Source organism: Microcebus murinus, chromosome 11 (assembly GCF_040939455.1).
Source record: "Microcebus murinus isolate Inina chromosome 11, M.murinus_Inina_mat1.0, whole genome shotgun sequence".
Lineage (NCBI taxonomy): Eukaryota > Metazoa > Chordata > Mammalia > Primates > Cheirogaleidae > Microcebus > Microcebus murinus.
This window is the reverse complement of record NC_134114.1, coordinates 139,138-158,485: the sequence shown is the minus strand read 5'-3', so window position 1 is coordinate 158,485 and position 19,348 is coordinate 139,138. Positions and strand designations below refer to the sequence as shown.

Below are 19,348 nucleotides of genomic sequence, written 5' to 3'. Positions count from 1 at the left end.
TTTCTATTCCTCAGACCGGAAAGCCTCAACTACCCTATCTTTAAATTTGCTGACCCTCCTGCCTACCAAAATATTTTATTGAGCACTTCCAGTGAAATTATCATTTTGATTGTACTTTTCAGGCCCAAAATTTGTCTAGAAGGACTTCTCCAGGCACAGTTTCTATTAATTCTTTTTCTGTGTATGGTTCATAACATTTTTGTCTCTTTACATCCCTTTTAATTTTTGTTGGTAACTGCACATTTTGGATATTAAGCTCCCTGGATCTGTTACTGTTATTGCTTGTTGTAGTTGACATTATTTGCTTGTCTGAACCCATTGTGTAAGGTTTGTATTCTCTATCATGTGTGGCTCATGAAGTCTCTGTTCCATCAGCGGAGTGACGAGGCACTTAGATGCAGATGTCCTACGGCAGGAGGCTCTGTGTGCTGGGGCCTCCTGTGCCCAACCGGCAGTGCACAGCTCTGCTTCAGCCTTCGTTCCTTCTCCCACAGAGCCTCGAGGTCACCAGGAGGCGAGAAAGGCTTGGGCCGTCTCAGGTCTTTCTTGATCGTGCGTGTGGCCTTCTATGTTTGGAGCTTTTTGAAGCCTTTTCTCCCAGGTTTCTTTGCTGGTGTTCCGTCCAGCTGCCAGCTATCACCTCAGGCAGCAGCAACTGGGATGTGAGCCTGTGCGTATCTTCAGCAAGCACCCCACCTCCTGCCGCTGCAGGGTTGGCCAGTTGCACGTTAGGTAGAATCACTGCACGCCTGTGGCTGGTCCTTCAGGGACCGAGCAGAACGGTAATCATTTACCCATCTTTGTGAATGAGACCTGTTCTGCTTCCTGAAGTCCTGGGTACTCAGTGCAGGTTGAGGATCCCTTGTTGGAAATGCTCGGGGCTGGAAGTGTTTTAGATTTTGTGTTTTTCAGATTTTGGATTATTTGCATTGTACTTGCCAGTTAAGCATCCCTAATCCAAAAATCTGAAATCCAGAATGCTCCAATGAGCATTTGCTTTGAGCTCAAAAGTGTCAGTTCTCAAAAATTTTTAGATTTTGGAGCATTTCAGATATTGGGTTTTTGGGTTAAGGATGCTCAACATGTACCTCAAATGTAGCCGTCATTTCACAGCTGCTATGGGGCTGGGGAGAAGGGTCAGACAAGGCAACTTAAAGCACTGCAGAGTCACTGTCTTCGCCGGCAGCTGCTCCTGGGTAACCGCAACCTGGGTTGTATAATTCTTTGTTAATTTCCAGAGACATCCAAAAATGTCGTTTATGACATTCCCTCCCTGCCCCTGCCCCTGCTTTTTAGTTGCTTTCATGGAGGTGCTGAATTTGGAGTAACTATCTCTGCCATTTTTGCTGAATATATTTTTAATATTCTGATTTATAAAAATGTTTCAGATTTTTTCTTTTGTCATTGTATTAATAATACTATGAGAAATAAAGTAAGCATTTTTACTCAGCGTGGTTGGGAATGCTGTATTCTAGTCAATAGATCTCTTATGAATATCTTACTGTATTTTCTAGATTCATGTATTTAAGAACTTTACAATAATATTTCATTATTGTAAATGTTGCAAACATCATAGAAATTAATTATTTTAAGTGAGTAAAAGTCTCTTCCCTCCCCCGTTCACTCTTCATGTAACCATAACCAACAGTTTTCCATTTTTTCTGTAGTGCACATACAAACATGTGGAGTGCCATTTTATGTAAAATTACTCTTCATACCATACACAATCTTTTAATATCTGGATAATTAGAATAGAGTATGCTTAATATCAAAATGACACTAAACACTTGAGTTTTGGTGACTAAGATCCTATAGGACTGTCTGTGAGCATCCGTTGCTGTGTGTTGCTATGCAGCAGCTTTAGCTATGGGTACCAAGCACTGCCTGTCTGATAGTCTCAAGACTGAATCATCACAGAGATTCGAGTTCAGGGACCTAATGATGACCTGGGCCAGGCTCCTTCCCACCCAGAGGTGACAGTGCACCCAGTGAGCTGTTCTTGGGCGGCAGGTTTCTGGGGGAAGAGCCAGCACCGGAACCCAGGTCCCTTTTGTGCCATGCTCTGTAGCGCTGCCAGTGCTCGGGTTGGCACCGGGGAGTGAGACCAGCCCCTTCAGTGGGTCAGGGGTCGTCCACATACACTGCCTCATGGAAGCAGTATTCACCGTGGGTGTCGTCACGCTCGCTTTGAAGAGTGACCTCTTAAACTGCCTTTGTAAGATACCAGGCCCCCTTTGAGTGCATTCACCTTCACGTAGAGGGTCCCTTGGCGAGGCATGTCGAGTTCTACCACATCTTACGTCGTAGTCAGCGTGGAAATAGTTTCCCTTAATGTAAAAACAGACATTGGGATATGACGTCCTTTCTCTTCTAAATCACATGTGTCTCACTGAGGATGTCCTAGGAAAAGAGCAAGTTGAATTTTAACCTGCCGGAAGATTGCAGAACTCCACGGAACTGTTGCTTTTAGCCTGCTGGTGGGTGGGTGCTGGCACCACATGACAGTGCTGTCCCTCGCCAGCTGTCCCGGGAACAGGGTGATAAGGTCCATTGCACCACAGCTGCCCCAACTCCTCCTCCTCAGAGATGGGGTGTTCCCCTCCTCGGGATCTGAGCGGCGGGAGCGCACCGCTGGCGGCAGTGATGCTGATGCACTTGCTTCTCCTTGCAGACCTCGCCACCCTAGAGCCATGGGCACCGACTCCTCAGCCAGGACGTGCTCGGCCATGGACGCGGACGATGAGGCGGTCCTGAACCTCATTGCTGAGTGCGAGTGGGACTTGCGCAATCCTCCTGGGAGCGCAGGCTCCGGCCAGCAGGAGCATGAGGACGACATGCGCAGTTCCCAAGGTGTGCTGCTCAGCCCTTGCTGGGCCTGGGTGCTAGTGGTCATGGGCTTCAGCACACACAGGTGCACCTCTTACAAGACCTACTTGCAAGGACAGGCTCTTCGTGAAGTCTTTGTGTGCTTTTGAATGCCAGTAATTTGGAAGACAGAATTATAAAAGGAAAAGTTAATGTGTTTGAGTCGAGCATAGTCATACTGCATGGTTATTTAAATTTTATTCTTCTCAGATCACGGGAAAAGGTAAACCGTGTAAAACAAACAGGAAGGTCAAATGTCCGTGGCCAGCAGAGCTACTACCCACGTAAACCACTAGGGCAACGTGGCTGCTCTCAGCACACACCAAGCTCAGGCTGCCCCGTGTGGATGCGAGGGCTGACCAGAACATTGTGGACTCTCCACTCACACTGAGGACTTGGTGTGCTCGGCCCAGGGACTCTGCTTTCCACTGGGACTTGTTCATTGGCCTTGGCTTCCTTCATTCCTACGCCATTAGGAGTTTCTCAGAGCTTTTCATGAAACTAACAGCAGGTTGAGATGTGAGTTTTGGGCTGAAATCCCAGATTCACCTGTGGCCTGAGCCGTCTTCCCACCGGCACTCGGCACCGCCAGCCCCTTCTGTTCTGGCTCCCCCCACTGGTGTGTCATGGTCTAATTTGTGTTTTCTGGAGACTTGATGTTGAAATACTGGCCGTTTGTTCATCTTTTGTGACACCTCTGTTCACCTCTGTCCACCCTCTTTTGAGTGGGGTTGTCCCTCTTCTTGGTGTTGAGTTGTGAGAGTCCTTTGTGGTTTTTGTGTACAAGCCATTTCTCAGATGTAAGTACTGCAGATTTTCTCCCATTCTGCGGCCTTTTCATTTCCTTACCAATGCTTCAAAGACCAGAATTGTTAATTTCAAAGAAGGTCCGTTTATGAGTTTTTCCTTTAATGGTTTGGGGCTTCTGTGTTCTGTAAAGACCTCATCCACCCTGTGCTTCTGTGCCTGCTGGCAGATGCCCTGCCATCTCCGTGTCCAGGCAGTTCACGTTATGGGTTAGTTTTTATGTGTTGTGAGTTGGTGCGTCAAGACCCCCCACATATGGTCGGCTCTTCTTATCCACTGGCTGCATGTCCAGAGAGTCCGTCCACCATGGGTGGGAAATACTCAAAACGTATTAATACAACAATAAAAATACAAACAAAAAGCAATACAGTATAATAACTATTTACATGGCATTTTATATTTTTTTACTTATTTGTATTCTTAATTTTTATTTATATGTGGGGGTCTCGCTGTGTCGCGCAGGCTGGATTCTAACTCCTGGGCTCAGGCAATCCCCCCTCCTTGGCGCTGCCGCGCCCGCTGCTCGGCGTTCACGTTGGGTTGGGTGTTACAAGTGATGTGGAGACAACGTGAAGCATGCGGGGGGATGCATACAGGTCATGCCACACGCTTCGGCATCCTTGGACTTAGGTGTCCTTGGGGGTCCTGGAGCCTGTCCCCCGTGGGCACCGAGGGGTGCTGTGTATCTGGTTGCTCTGATGACATTTGCTGGAAAGACTTCTTCCTCGTTTAATTCTTAATACCTCGACACGTGTTCGAATCAGTTATCTGAGTCTGTTTCTAGATCTTCTCATCTGTGCAGGGGTCACCTGTCTGTCTTTGCACCCACCCCACCCCCGCCTGGTGGCTGTGACTTCGCCGTCGGTCATGTGCTGGACAGCATCTGCCCCAGCTCTGGTCCGTCCCTCTGGAGCTCGTGGAGCAATGATGTTGGCTGATGCGTAACTAACCCACTCAGTTGTCTTTTTCTATTTTTTTTTTTTTTTTTTGAGACAGGGTCTCACTTTGTTGCCCAGGCTAGAGTGTGTGCCGTGGCGTCAGCCTAGCTCACAGCAACCTCAAACTCCTGGGCTCAAGCGATCCTCCTGCCTCAGCCTCCCAAGTAGCTGGGACTACAGGCATGCACCACCATGCCTGGCTACTTTTTTCTCTATATATATTAGTTGGCCAATTAATTTCTATTTATAGTAGAGACGGGGTCTCGCTCTTGCTCAGGCTGGTTTCGAACTCCTGACCTCGAGCAATCCGCCCACCCCAGCCTCCCAGAGTGCTAGGATTACAGGCGTGAGCCACCGCGCCCGGCCATCTTTTTCTAATTTAATTGATTTAAGGAAAATGCAGTTAATAGATAGATATCATATACTCTCAGATGCTTAAAGTGTAATTTTTAATGAAATGACATTGTTGAAATGTTCTTTAACAAAATAGAATCCAGACATCCGCTGAGCCCTCGATCGGTGCGGCACCAGTGTGGGGACTCCGGGCAGCAGGGCCAGGAGAGGAGGAGCCGCCCCCGAGGCTGCTGGGTGGAGAAGCAGCCGCCACAGCGTGGAGCTGCGCCGGAGGGTCACTGTACCTGCGGGCCACACGCCCACTTCCCCCCACACCCAGGTGACCACACATGTGTTTGTGTATTTGCTGCTGCTACAGCGGAATGCCAGGGATTGGGTGATTGATAAAGAACAGAAGTTTGTGTGGCTCACGGTTCTGGAGGCTGGGAAGTCCCAAGCGTGTGCCAGCACCTGGTGAGAGCCTTTCTGTGGCAGCAGGCGGCAGGCAGAAGCAAACGCAAGAGACAGACGTTAAACGGGGCCGAACTCACCCTTTTATCAGGAGCACTCTCCCGTGATGACAGCCCTCATGATCTGACCACCACTTAAAGGCCACACTTATTAACGTTGTCACAGTGGCAATTGCATTTCCAACATGTGAGCTTAGGACATACTTGATCCTTGACAGCACGCAACCCAGCCGATTCCTCCCCATGAGTTCTTTTGTAAGCACCTAAATATTTCTCACAATGTCTGCTATTATTATAAAATTTATCCTGTTCTCCTTGTTTGCATTTGTTTGTGGAACTGATAGATTTTAGATTCATGATCTGTAAAAACAGGTGCTTTTTATCTGCACATGGGTACACATGCACACTTTCTCCCTCCCACACCCTTTGCTCTCTCTCACTTTCTTGTTAACATGGCCCAGGTTAGGGCAGTGAGGTGGCATGGCCCCCTGGAGCTGAGGCTGTGGGTGAGGCCAGGCTCACCCTCCTGCTTTCATCGTCCTTCCCCAGGCCAGGTCCCTCATGCCCTGTCTGCCACGCCTTCTCGAGCACAGTGCTCAGCAGAGGCGCAGAGTGGGCCGTCACGTCTTTATCCCTTCAGCGCTCTTCAGAAATGTGCAGGTTCTTGGTGCTGTCCAGAGCTCTGCATTGAAGCACAGTCCCCGTGAAGCGTCAGAGTGCACAGCTTGTGGAGAAGCTGTCCCAGCAGAACAGGGATGCTTCCTATCTGCTCCCTGCAGACTCCACACGTTCACACCCTTCCCCTGTGCCCTCCACCCCGCCCTCTGTGTGTGCAGGTGTATGGGCGTGTATATATACATACACACCCGTGCATGTACATACACACCCGTGTATGTACATACGCATGTGCACAAGTGTGCGCAAGCACATACCTTCTAAAAATTATGATTCTGGCCCCTGAGCCCAGAGAACTTGGTCTCACGAGGGCTTGGTCCTCTCTATGTTACAGACCCCATGGATGTTGAGGACTCAGCCTCTTCTCAGAAGTCAAGTTTGTCAGGACAGAAGGTGCTTCGTCCTTTGCCTGGCCCTGAAAAGCACAGGAAGCGAAGAATGCCTGGTGGGAGATTCCAGGGGCCCTTGAACCAGGACTGTCTGAGCTGCCTGGAGAGGACTGACAGGCCCTCCAGCCCCACGGAGAGTCTGAGCAGACAGAACGGCTCAGAAGGCAGGAGCGAGAGGACCTTTTCATCGGGAACAGAAGAGCAGCGGTCTCAGGGCTCAACCAATGCCAGAGAGGTGAGCTAGGGATGGCAGACACCCCTAGCACGCCCAGCCGCACGGGACTGTGTTCTCAGTGTGGACCGTGACCCAGAATGAGCGTCGCTCTTAACTGTGCTCTTTCTCAGTGTCTGCTGCCTCTGTTCTGGCAGAAGCTGGCTCCGTGCGCCACACCTCTCCTGCATGCTGAGGTGGAAGCGCAAAAACAGGTGGGCAGGGACTTGCCAGGCTTGCTGGTCCTCTCGGCCAGCTGGAGCCCTTGGTGACCCTGTCACGAGGGGATAGTCCTGGAAACGCATCTGTGGTTTTCCAGAGAGTTCTCCCCCTCAGAGGGACCTGAGGCCACATGGACAGCCCCTCTGTGACCTCTGCCACCTGGCCCCTGATGGACATTTTGAAGTGTGCCTGCTGTGGACATGGTGCAGGCCACCTGGAGGAGACTGGCCAGAGGCTGGTGACTCAGTGCCTGCTAGACAGGGAGACTCGGGTGGGCAGAGGAGTATGCAGCTCTGGTGGAGGCCAGAAGGGAATGCTGGGTGCCTTCCTGTGGCACGATGGTGTGTCTGACTTCCCTGGTTGGTCCTGAGCTGTAGGCACAAATCGAGTGAGGGCCGCCTGGGTCGTACCATTCGAGGCTGTTGCTCGTCTTCCTAGACCACTGCTTAGAGCAACTGGTGTCCCGTGAGCCCGGCTGGGAGAGAAGAGGCAGACTTGTGGGCAGAGCTGTGTGTGTCCCTGTGGCCTGGCCATGGTCTCTGTGTGTCTTGTTGCATTGGATTGAGGGGAAGGGGCAAGGGCTCTGCTTGAGCTGGGGGTGTGTAGGTTCTGCCCTGTCCTGTCATCCCCTTCCCTGACCCCACACAAGCGCCGGCCAGCTGTGGGACTGGTGCTGCCAAGGCACCCCTCCTACGGGCACAGCAGCCTCATGGCCCCTCTGCCCCTGCCAGCAGACACAACCTGGGGGTGTACACTGGTGTGAGAGACCTCGTTTGATGGAGGAACCTGCTGGTGTCATGATTTTGTTTCCACAGTTGTCACTCAAATTGCGCTCAGCAGCTCTGCCCAGGGAGAAGGCTGCCCTGGAGGTGGTGGTCCTGGAGGCGCTCCTAGACCTGGTGGACAAGTACTGGCATGGCTGCAGGTCGCTGCAGAGCAATGAGGTATTCCTCGGTGAGTCGGGGCATGAGGCGGCTCAGCCCCCGGAAGCATGCAGGGCTTGGGGTCTGCGTGTGCACCTCGTGGGGCTCCGGGCATTGTGTTGTCCTGGCACCGGGTGCCTAACGTCTTCTCTGCCTCCCACCGCAGCAGGAGCCCTGGGGTTTGTGGAGGTAGCTTGTCCTCTTGGTTCACTGCAGATGCTGCCCACAGGTGCTTGGTTTTCATGTGGGGATTTGCTGCCGCACCTTCTCCCAGTGCCCCGCGTGCTGGCATCGTGTGCAGCGCCCTGGACTTGTACAGCTTTGGTGGGAGCAACCTGGAGCCTGGGAGGATGGTCCTCCCATAGAGGGGGGGGGCCATCAGTTTCATCAGGTGACTGGGGTAGGAACACAGCAGAGTCATCATCCCAGGTCATGCTGTGAGACCAGGGGCTGCTGGGTCCCCAGGCGGTTGCCTTCTGTCTGTCCTGCAGCCTGAGTGTGGCCACTGGTGTCCCTCAGGTGCCGAGCCTTGCCAGCTCAGTGGTCCCAGCACACCCTGGGCACCGCCCTGGGGGCTCCTGACCACTCCATACATGCTGTGGCCCCACAGCCCCTCCTTGAATTGGGACACCCTGAGAAGCTGCAGCCCCTGGATCCTAGCCCCACAAATCTGTAAAGCTCCACCCTCTCGTGAGGGCAGCGTCATGGAGGAGCTTCCTGAGCCTGTTCCTGAGCCTGTTGTCCAGCCACAGTCCAGTGTGGCGCTGCTGGCTGTGACTCGCATAGCAGGTCCCAGGCCAGGTGCCCTCAGTGCCTGCTGAGGGTGTGGCAAGCTGCCACAGCATCCGCCAGGTGTGGCTGTCTGTGATCAGCAGCCGTCTCTCACTGGTCACTTCTCTTCTGGAATAAAAGCCATTTCCTCTGCTCCCCACCCTGTCCACAACTGGACCTAGATATACCAGAGTGAGGTGGTTTTGTGGCACCAGCATCCCTTTGCCCCTCCCCAGGCCTGCACATAGTCTGTGCAGTTCAAAATGTATTGAACATGCTTTGTTTATACTTCATCCTTTAAATATTAATTCTGTGTTAATATTTGATTTTTACTCCTAGCTCAGGCAAGACACATTCTGTCCTCTGTTCAAGAATTTACAGCAGCTCAGGACAATTCAGTGGTTGTGAATGAAGAAGTCGGCTACCTGACTCTTGAGAACGAGTCTCTGCAAAGTCACCTTGCCAGCCAGCAGCAGTGGTACACCGCCAAGATGGGCGAGGTGACGGCAGAGCTCAGCCGCACTCGGAAGGAGATGGTGAGCCTCGCCCTGTGCTGTTTCTGCGTGTCCACAGGACTGGGTGGAAATGTGCTCTCGACTCCATGGGACGAGGGCAACCCCAGGACTCCGTGCTGCCCCTCAGCTGTGTGTCCCTCCTGCTGGGCTCTGGCTGCCCCCTGGGGGCACCACCTGCCTCTGTTCCACTCCCAGTCCCCACGGGCGCTCAACGACCTGGAGCTGGCGATGTTGCTGGGCGGCTGCCTTCTCTTCTTCTAGGGCCTGAGGAGGCGGAACGGGGCTGAGGCCACAGCCTGGGTGCTTGCGGGGCTGCGGGGGCATTGCTCTGTGTGACCTAAGGGCCCTCCCCGCCAGGTGGCACTCACGGGCACACTGGGGCCCGGGCTAAGCCTGGACAGCTTTTATGGTATTTCAGACCATTGAGATGTTCTCCTTTTAAAAAGTCGATACTTTAAAAAGCTAGCATTCTCCAGTTGAGTGGCTCAGCTGTGGGGCTGCCAGCCAGGTCCACTGGGCAAGTCATTAACCCCTCTGAGCAGGTTATTCAGTGCTGCTAACAGATTACCCCAAAATGAGTGGCCTAAAACAATATGCACTTAGTGTCTCGGGGGTCTGCAGGTCCCACCATGGAGCTGGCCGCAGTCCCATCTGTGTCGGGGCTGTCCCCCAGGCTCACTTGCGGGAGGTCTTGGCTTGCCCTTGGCCTCTCACTGGCTGCCAGAGCCCTCAGGGCGAGGGGCTGGGCGCCAGCAAGAGCCAAGTCTTGCCCGGCCTTGGAGCTCTTCCGTGAGGGGAGGCCTGCGAGGCCAGCACACCAGGAGGGGTTGCAGGGCCACTCGCACTGCCTGCCTGGCACCCAAATCAGCCCTCATCTGTGCAGTGGAGTGGAAATAGCCACGATGGCTGGGACTTCTGGATTGTCTGACAAGCACTTACTGTCTTTATTTTGTGAGAACCTACCTTTTAGAGATCCCACACAAAGCTCCATTTTTAGAGAAAAAGGAGGACAGCTAGGTGTTACAGTCCCAGATGCACAATGGCTCCTGCATCTGCAAAGGAAGCCTGGACCGGAGTCGCCATGCAGAATGTCTTTTCTGCAGGAGCGTCGACTGTGGGACATGTGTGGCCTGTGAATGGCAAGGCGGGGGACGGTGCCTGCTAGGTTGGGTGCAGACACGACAGGGTGCACCCGTTGCCTGCTGCACTGGCCCCAGCTGGACCAGACAGATGGAGCCCAAGAGTCTGCTTTGTGCTGTCCGGTGTGGACCTTGTGCACAGATGTGGCCCAGTGGATGCTCCTTCATCCTCCGCAGTCTCAGGCCACAGGATGGGAGTGGCCCAGGGTTCCATGTCCGGGGAGGTGATCCAGAGCACTCTAGCAGCCCCGAGCCCTGCTGGTGCTTCTTCAGGTCCACCGTCAACCCCATCCTGGGGAAGTGGTGGTCAGCAGAGCGTGGCCAGAATTCCTGTGGTGGCACAGCCCAGGACAGCTAGAGCTCGGGGCAGGGGCCCTGCTGGCCGGCAGGTGCTGCTTTCCAGGGAGACACCTCTGTCATTCCAGAAGGTCTGTGCCAAGCTCGACTGTATTCCGCGGGGTGAAGATGGTCAGCCTGTGGTCACATGAACCTCGGTGGCGCTTCTTTGACAGCTGCAGTCGGTGTCCTGCAGTGAAAGTGGAGGTCCCAACCGTGCGTTGTGGCACAGCCTCTGAGGCAGACGTGCCCAGTCCATCCACTGCTACCCGCGTTCGTCATGGCCTGGACTGTAATTGAGAGCTGGGGCCCAGAGCCCTGCCTCACGGAGTTCACCCCCATGGACTCGGGAGTGCCGCATGGGTGGCGGAGTGTGGAGGAAGCAGTGTGACAAGACCCTGGAGTGAAGGAATTGAAAGGTGAGCCTGAGAGAAATGACCGCAGGCCAGCGACCAGCTCTCGCCATGGACACGAAGGGGCCTGGCAGGCACGTGTGTGAGCAGGTGACTTGCCGAGTGAAGAACAGAGCAGAGGTTCCTGAACATGCGTGCTCACATCTCGTGTGGACTCAAGTGTTGGCTCCCCTGACAGAAGCAGGCGGGGTCTTCCCAGAGCTCCAGACCTCAGATGTGCCTGCTGGTACCAGGGCAGCGCAGGCAGGTGATCCTGCGAGTCCTCGGGACCCTGGCTGCAGCTTCAGGCAGCTTGGATGGCACCCTTGTCACCAGGACTCCAGGGTGCCGGAGGGTTGCCAGAGAGGAGCTGGGAGTGCCGTGGCAGATGTTGCTGTGGCAGATGCTGCAATGTGGCTGGCTCGGACAGTGGCCCTGGTGCCCTCCCCTGCTCTTCAGCATCTCATCATGTGCTCAGTGTCTTCTCCATACTCTGGGGACTGTGAAGGGGCCCAGCCACAGTTCTCCCCCATGACAGGGGTGGGTGAGGAGCCCAAATAGAAAAGGCTTCCTGTAGGGGCGTAGGAACTGGCAGTGATCCTGGGGCTGTCAGAAGGGGCAGGGCCAGCAGCTGCACACATGCCTGGCAGGGGGACTTGTGTCTGCGGAACTGGGACCCAGTCCACCCTCTCTGTCTCCCACCCCCACGGTCCAAGGTGCTGCAGTGCTGGGCAGGAACGTCCTGCTGTCAGGGAGCTGCACGGTGAAATGTGGTTATTGCTCTCATGTTGCAATTCAAAATTACAGAAAAGAAAACAAATTCTGAGGATTAATGAAAGGTTTCATTTTATTTTCTACATGCATTTTACTGAATTTGACTTGTGTATTTTAAGTGTATTTTATGTGTTCTTAGGATGACTTGAGACAACATTTAGATAAATCTTTGGAGGAGAATAGTAGCTTGAAATCTCTTTTGTTCAGCATGAAAAAAGAAGTTAAAAACGCAGATGCTTCAGCTACATTAAGTTTGCAGATCACTGGTAAGTTCATAGTTTATTTAGTAACATCTCTTTGTGAAAATAAGTTTTCAAACATGGATATGTAGTCTTCACTTTAAATAGACGGCAGTCAGACACAGCGAATTCTGCTTCTGAGTGGGGATCCCAGCCCTTCCCTCCTGGTTGCTGCGAAGGCTGCCTTGGTACATGTTTGTGGAGCACACGCTGGGGACTGTGTGTGGAAAGAGCTGAGCAGAAAGGAACAGTGGGCCCGTCCTCGCCACGCCTGCCACTACTGTCCCAGGCGATGGCACTGGCCCCGTGCAGGCGTGCAGAGTGGCCCGGTCACCACGTGGGTTACTGCTCATGGTTGTCTTTGACTTTTCTTAGAAACCTCTGGTACCTTCTTGTGGTCGTGGTGCTGTGGGACCAGGGAGGGAGGCTGTCGCCCCGCATCTCTCGGTGTTAGAGTTTCAGGCTGCGTTTCTACTCAGTCTGTGTCTCTCCCAGCAGGTGTCCTGTGGCTTTTTCTCTTGGTCACTATTTCTTCCAGATCCAGACAGTGTTCATTTCCCTCACTTCACTTTCTTGGGTTCCATTTTGCCATGTTTACAAAAGTATATTCAGTATTTCAAGTTCAGGCACCTGGGTTTGGGACAAGGAAGTATTGATGGTGTTGTCTGTTTCCCTGGGTGTGATGTGGATTCTCCTGAAAGATCTAATCTGAGCCTCACTGAGGACTGCAGGTTGAGCCTCTTCCCACTCTTGTCTCCCAGGGGTCCCAGGACTTCCTTTAAGGGCCAGGCGTAAATATTTCAGGGCTCATGGGCCTAATGGGCTCTGTCCCAACTCACTGTGCCTTCATAACACAAAAGCAGCCATAGATGAGACAGTGTCAGCTTGGATCTTTTGCCCATTGTTTTTGTTTTTTTTGTTTGTTTGTTTTGAGGCAGAGTCTTGCTCTGTTGGCCTGGCTATCGTGCTATGGCGTCAGCCTAGCTCACAGCAACCTCCAACTCCTGGGCTCAAGCGATCCACCTTCCTTAGCCTCCCAAGTAGCTGGGTCTACAGGCATCCGCCACCATGCTCAGCTGATTTTTATATATATATATATATATACTTTTAGTTGTCCAGCTACTTTCTTTCTATTTTTTTTAGTAGAGATGGGGTCTCACTCTTGTTCAGGCTGGTCTCAAACTGCTGAGCTCCAAGGATCCGCCCACCTTGGCCTCCCAGAGTGCTAGGGTTACAGGCGTGAGCCACCACACCCCATCTTGCCCATTTGTTTTTATTGATTTGTTTTATTGGATGGTAAGGGTTCTTTTTCTTTTCTTTTTTTTTTTTTTTTTGAGATAAAATCTCACTTTATTGCCCGGGCTAGAGTGCCATGGCATCAGCCTAGCTCACAGCAACCTCAAACTCCTGGGCTCAAGCGATCTTCCTGCCTTAGCCTCCTGAGTAGCTGGGACTACAGGCAGGCGCCACCATGCCTGGCTAATTTTTTCTGTATATTTTTAGTTGGCCAATTAATCTCTTTTTATTTTTAGTAGAGACAGAGTCTCGTTCTTGCTCAGGGTTTTGAACTCCTGACCTTGAGTGATCTGCCCGCCTCGGCCTCCCAGAGTGCTAGGATTACAGGTGTGAGCCACCGCGCCAGGCCTTTATCATTTTTTTATTTGCATAATTTTTCTTTTCATCTTACGTTTGTTTAAGACATGACATCATTTTGTTCAATGTTATTTTGTTACAAAGTCGATGAGAAAAAAATCGATTCTGTGCCAGAGCCACTGTCTATGTGGAGTTGGCATGTTCTCCCCACATCTGTGTGGGTTTTCTTTAGGTGCTCAGTTTCCTCACGTCCAAAGGCTGTGCACATCAGGGTATCAGCAGCCTAGGCTGTCCTAGTGTGAATGCAGGTGTTTGAGCCCATCCTGTGACCAGGTGGCATCCTGCCCAGGGCTGGTGCTCACCTTGTGCCAGGATAGGCCTCAGCCAGCCACAACCGGAACTGGAATAACTTAGTATCTTACTTGTCTGTATTAATCTGTGTTAAATGTATCCATAGCTCACATTTACTTTAATGTTTAATATTAGAAGTGTTTTGATCTTTACCTAGAAGTTCAGTGATGTTTTTGTGACTGTAAATATACTGTAGTAACTTAGCTCTTGCTTATATCCATAAGCCTGTGGTAAGACTGGTTTCGATGTACCTCGTTTCACTTAAAGCAGTTTGCAGGAACCTGTCAACCACGCAGAGTGAGGACTTACTGTACTTTCTCTTAGGTTCCTTCTAGTTTAGGATTCATTTCTAGTGTGAATTTTTTCCTTTGTTGTTAATGCTTTCCCAAGTTTAGTCACCTCTTTCCTGACATTTTCTGATTCTGTTCTTTCATGTCTTATATCATTTGCTTTTCATCTTTAGCTTGTTTTAAAGTAGTGGGTTATGGTTTTGGTCTGTTCCGTGGGCATGGCTTCCATTGTCGCAGGGATGCTGTTGTGCTCCGACCCTTTGTCTTATAAAAATATGGGAGATTTGACTTCAATACTTTTTTGTTGTTCATCTGAACCTGAAATTTGTTCTCTTGAATTTCTAGAAGGAGGCAGGGTCAGGACAGCTTTTCTGATCTCATGGATAAAAAATCTGGCAGCCTTCTTTGGGGGATTTTCAGGTCCTGTTCCCTCCCCGACCTTCTCTATGGTGGCCTTGGCCTTGACCCTGCACCTGTGGGCCCTGTTCTTGAAGGGACTGGGTAAGTCAGCTTTAAAGGGTCACGGGATTACCCTTAGTCCCTCCAGACTGCACAGGACACCTGGTCTCACCCTCACTAGAGGGGTGGGGCTATGGTTCCCAGGGAAACAGGACACTTGGGGGCTCTCCCATTCTCACATCTCTCAGCTGCCCCACTCTTGACCACTGCTTCACCCCCACAAATGTGGACACCTTGCATAACTTGTGGGTGTCGGGGGTTTGTCCCAGCCTCTGACATTTGGGATCTTGAGGCTTTCTTGTCACAGGGGTGCTGTAATGCTGTCCATAGGATTCTGGCTTTGCCATCTAATACTCCTGGTTTGACTAACGTGGGGATTCTGTAAGTTCTTGAAACCATGCTGACCTCTTCCCAAAATTCCTTCATGCCCTCCAGTGGACATGTTAGTAGATGTGGATTCTGAGTGGGATTGTCTTGACACTTGCAGGTGCTCTTCCACTATGGTGGGACTTGATGAGGAGAATCTGCCATCGGTGTCATTGCCCATAAACTGCCCACTCCGGCTTTCCCCTTTCCTCCAGCTACCCCCATTGTGTAGTTTTGCAGTGGTGTTTCTAAATGTGGGTTTACTTGTATCCCATGCTTGGATTGGGGGAGCCAATAAGTAATTTATCTCTTCCCCTCTTGAGTTAGAAACCCAGAAGGTGACGGGAGTTGTGTCAGTGGAAGCCAGTGACATGCTCCTCACTGATGGGCGTGGAAGCAGAGGGCACGGCAGAGACAGGCGGCCACCGTGGGCTTCTCAGTGCTTTGCCCCAGACCCACAGGCCCTCCCCTCAGGAGCAGAGTTTGTTTCCTGGTGGGAGAGAGGCCCAGCCAGCTGGCAGATCCTGGAGGAGTCTCAGCAGGTGCCAGGACCCTCTATGTAGGGATGTGGCTCTTCCACAGCTTCCTTCCCAAGGAGAGGAACAGAGGTGGGCCCTGGGGTAGAAATGATCAGACGTGTTGGGTGAGGCCTTGCATTTGTGTTCACCCTTTCTTTTTTTTGTTTTGTTTTTTTTGTTGTTTTGTTTTTTTGAGACAGAGTCTCACTTTGTTGCCCAGGCTAGAGTGAGTGCCGTGGCGTCAGCCTAGCTCACAGCAACCTCAAACTCCTAGGCTCAAGCGATCCTCCTGGCTCAGCCTCCCGAGTAGCTGAGACTACAGGCATGAGCCACCATGCCCGGCTAATTTTTTGTATATATTTTTAGTTGGCCAATTAATTTCTTTCCATTTATAGTAGAGACGGGGTCTCGCTCTTATTCAGGCTGGTTTTGAACTCCTGAACTCGAGCAATCCGGCCGCCTCGGCCTCCCAGAGAGCTAGGATTACAGGCATGAGCCACCGCGCCCGGCCCACCCTTTCTTTGAGTCTCATAAAAATGGATTTTTTCCAGCGATATTTTTTTCTTGTGACCTAGATGCAGTGTAAATCTAGAATTGATTTTGTTTTCAAAATGTATGAATAAGTTTCAGTAAATAAAGCTATACTTTGTTCTCTATAAGGACTTCAAACAAGTGTGAAGAGGCTCTCTGATGAGATTGTGGAGTTAAAGCAGCACCTGGAGCACTATGACAAGATCCAGGAGCTCACCCAGATGCTACAGGAGAGCCACAGGTACCTGCCTGGGAGGAGCTGAGGGGAGGAGACCTGGCACGGAGAGGGGGTAGGGCTGGCCTGTGTCACGCCAGGAAGGCACTGAGGAGCAGCTGGTGGTGAGTCTCGCTGGTTGCCATCCAGGACCCACGTGCATCCTATGTTGGCTTAAAAATTCCATGAACTTCTCTCTCTCAGTGAAAAGTGAGGCCCTTCCTGTAGTACTATTCTGTAAGGTGTGACCTATGTGTGATCCACGAAGTGTGGACCAAGAGATGTGACCTGTGAAGTGTGACTTGTAAGGTGTGATTTGTGAAGTGTGGACCATGAGGTGTGACCTGTGAGATGTGACCTGTGAGGTATGACCTGTGAAGTGTGACTTGTGAGGTGTGAAGTGTAAAGTGTAGACTGAAGTGTGATCTGTGAAGTGTGATCTGTGAGGTGTGGGCTGTGAGGTGTGATCTGTGAGGTGTGGGCTATGAGGTGTGATCTGTGAAGTGTGGGCTGTGAGCTGTGGGCTGTGAGGTGTGATCTGTGAGGTGTCATCTAAGTGTGATCTGTGAGGTGTGGGCTGTGAGGTGTGATCTGTGAGGTGTCATCTATGAAGTACGATCTGTGAGGTGTGGGCTGTGAGGTGTGATCTGTGAAGTGTGGGCTGTGAGGTGTGATCTGTGAAGGTGTGATCTGTGAAGTGTGAGGTGTGATCTGTGAGGTGTCATCTAAGTGTGATCTGTGAGGTGTGGGCTGTGAGGTGTGATCTGTGAGGTGTCATCTATGAAGTACGATCTGTGAGGTGTGGGCTGTGAGGTGTGATCTGTGAAGTGTGGGCTGTGAGCTGTGGGCTGTGAAGTGTGATCTGTGAGGTGTCATCTAAGTGTGATCTGTGAGGTGTGGGCTGTGAGGTGTGGGCTGTGAGGTGTGGGCTGTGAGTTGTGATCTGTGAGGTGTGGGCTGTGAGGTGTCATCTGTGAGGTATGGGCTGTGAGGTGTGGGCTGTGAGGTGTGATCTGTGAGGTGTGGCCAGGGGAGGTGAGGGGCCCATGTAAGATGGTGAGACGTGGTTAGAGTGTCCCGGCCCGCCTGGACTATGTGCCTGCTGCCTGTACCTTCCCTGCACTTCCTGGCTGTTCACTTAGAACATGGAGCTTCTGCCTTCACTCCCTGGTGTGGGGGTGGTGAGGCGTGTGCTGGGTGCTGGGACCATCAAGGCAGAGGTGGGAAGTGGGTGGAGGCTGGTGCAGAGAGGATGTTGGCCTCAGGAAGGAGGTGAGCTGCCAAGGCAAGGACAAGTCACTCTGGGCCAAGTGGTACGGCTGTGCGAGCCATGTCCTGTCGCCCCAGCAGGGAAGGCAGCCGGTGGTCAGTGCCCTTGCCTCCTCTCTGCCCTCATCCTCCCTCCCGTCACCCTCTCCTCTCACTCCCACTTCTTGGGCAGAGGCTACCACACCTCCTGGATTTGGTGCAGTCTGGTCATAGGTGTAGCCAGGCCTTATTCAGGCTGAAGGCCACAGACCCCCAAAGGCCCATCAGAGACACAAGTTATAGAGAGGAAGAGAGTTCTGAAAGGTGAGATTGAACTGAGACCAGATAGGGAAGAGCAGAAGGAAAGAGAGTGTCACAGCCACACTGCAGGGCAGTCATGGCAGGGACTGATCAGCCTGGTACCTGATAGCCCATCTATGGCAGATCAAGGTGCTGGTGGTGCTGCTCTCCGAACACCGTGGCCTAAACATGAACAAGGCGGGGACACAGCCTCCCAACGCCCTGGGATTCCTGCTGACCATGTCCAGTCTGGGCTCTGCCCAGCCAGCATCCATTATGGTGGCCCAACAAACAGAGCCAGCGCCTGCGTGTGGGTTTGTCATCTTTGTGGCTAAAATGGCTGAGCTCAGTGTGCCCTGCTTTGTATGATGCTTGTGACACTCCAGATGTCCTTATGTCACTGCTGACTGGGGATGACAGAGTTTGTAAAAGGCAGCAGCACTTTCTAAAAATCCCTTCTGAGATAAAAATGGTTAATGCTATTGAAAATCACAAACTTTCTTTTACACTGTTACTGTGTCAGAATTACTGTATTTGGGAATTAGAAATAGTTCAGTCTCTGGATCTTTTCTGGAATCAGCACATTGTTTTGCTAGCCATAAAGGTTATCATCATCTTCTCAAGAAAACTGTGCAGGGCAGGAATGGGGGGAGCCATTTGTTTGCTCTTTGCCCAGTCAGCTCATTCACTCATTGCTGCAGGGCAGCCCCAGCCCTACCTGGCCTAGAGGGAGCAGGTGGGCAGCAGCCAGCAGGACAGCTGGGTGGGCTGGCATGGCCTGGTGTTGGGACGAGCCTGGCTGTGTGCTGGAGTTGGGTGCCAGTGGGCTGAGGTGTGCAGGCCTGGCCAGGCGAAGCTGCTGGGAAGGAAGCAGAGCCAGGGCCCAGCAAGGGCTGATGTGGCCTGTCCTCCTCCAGCTCTCTGGTCAGCACCAATGAGCACCTGCTGCAGGAGCTGAGCCAGGGACGGGCGCGGCACAGGGCAGAAGTGGAGCACATGCACTGGAGCTACCAGGAGCTCAAGAAGACCATGGCCCTGCATCCCCACAACGACACCAGCCTTGGCGGCTGCCTATCCTGACTCCTGTGGAGAAGTTACGTGGTTTGTACCTGTGTGTTTCTTCCTAGTGTATTTGCTGGTGAGCACTGTCTCTTCTGTGTGTAATTATTGCTGATTTTTGAAATGTATGGGGGTTTGTAGCCCTGTTTTCTAAATAATAGGATTAATCCAAGACCTTTGTGTATTTTGAGACAAAACACACTGACAAATTTTGAGAAAACAGACCATAATGTTTCATCAAATATCCTAAGATGAAGTAAATGCAGTGTTTTTCTGCCTAATGTAAAAGAGAGCTGTGTGTGTCAAAGAAAGTAATTTTTGTGTAACAAGCAATTCTTATCCAATGTAATGCATTGTTTTGAAAAGCTAACTTTTCAAGTGGCTCTTTATAGAGTATTACTGAGTTTCTCATTGAATTAT

General features: G+C 51.7%; 1 protein-coding gene across 1 annotated transcript in view; it reads left to right on the top strand.

Annotated features, from left to right (window-relative positions):
• Positions 1 to 18,949, top strand: part of CEP72 (centrosomal protein 72) — a 37,239-nt gene extending 18,290 nt beyond the window's left edge. The window contains exons 5-12 of the mRNA XM_012774153.2: positions 2,672 to 2,850; positions 5,101 to 5,283; positions 6,423 to 6,712; positions 7,726 to 7,864; positions 8,944 to 9,140; positions 11,900 to 12,026; positions 16,237 to 16,348; positions 18,787 to 18,949. Coding sequence (XP_012629607.1) covers positions 2,672 to 2,850; positions 5,101 to 5,283; positions 6,423 to 6,712; positions 7,726 to 7,864; positions 8,944 to 9,140; positions 11,900 to 12,026; positions 16,237 to 16,348; positions 18,787 to 18,949 — 1,390 coding nt within the window. The remainder of the gene's footprint in view (positions 1 to 2,671; positions 2,851 to 5,100; positions 5,284 to 6,422; positions 6,713 to 7,725; positions 7,865 to 8,943; positions 9,141 to 11,899; positions 12,027 to 16,236; positions 16,349 to 18,786) is intronic.
• Positions 18,950 to 19,348: the final 399 nt, after the last annotated feature.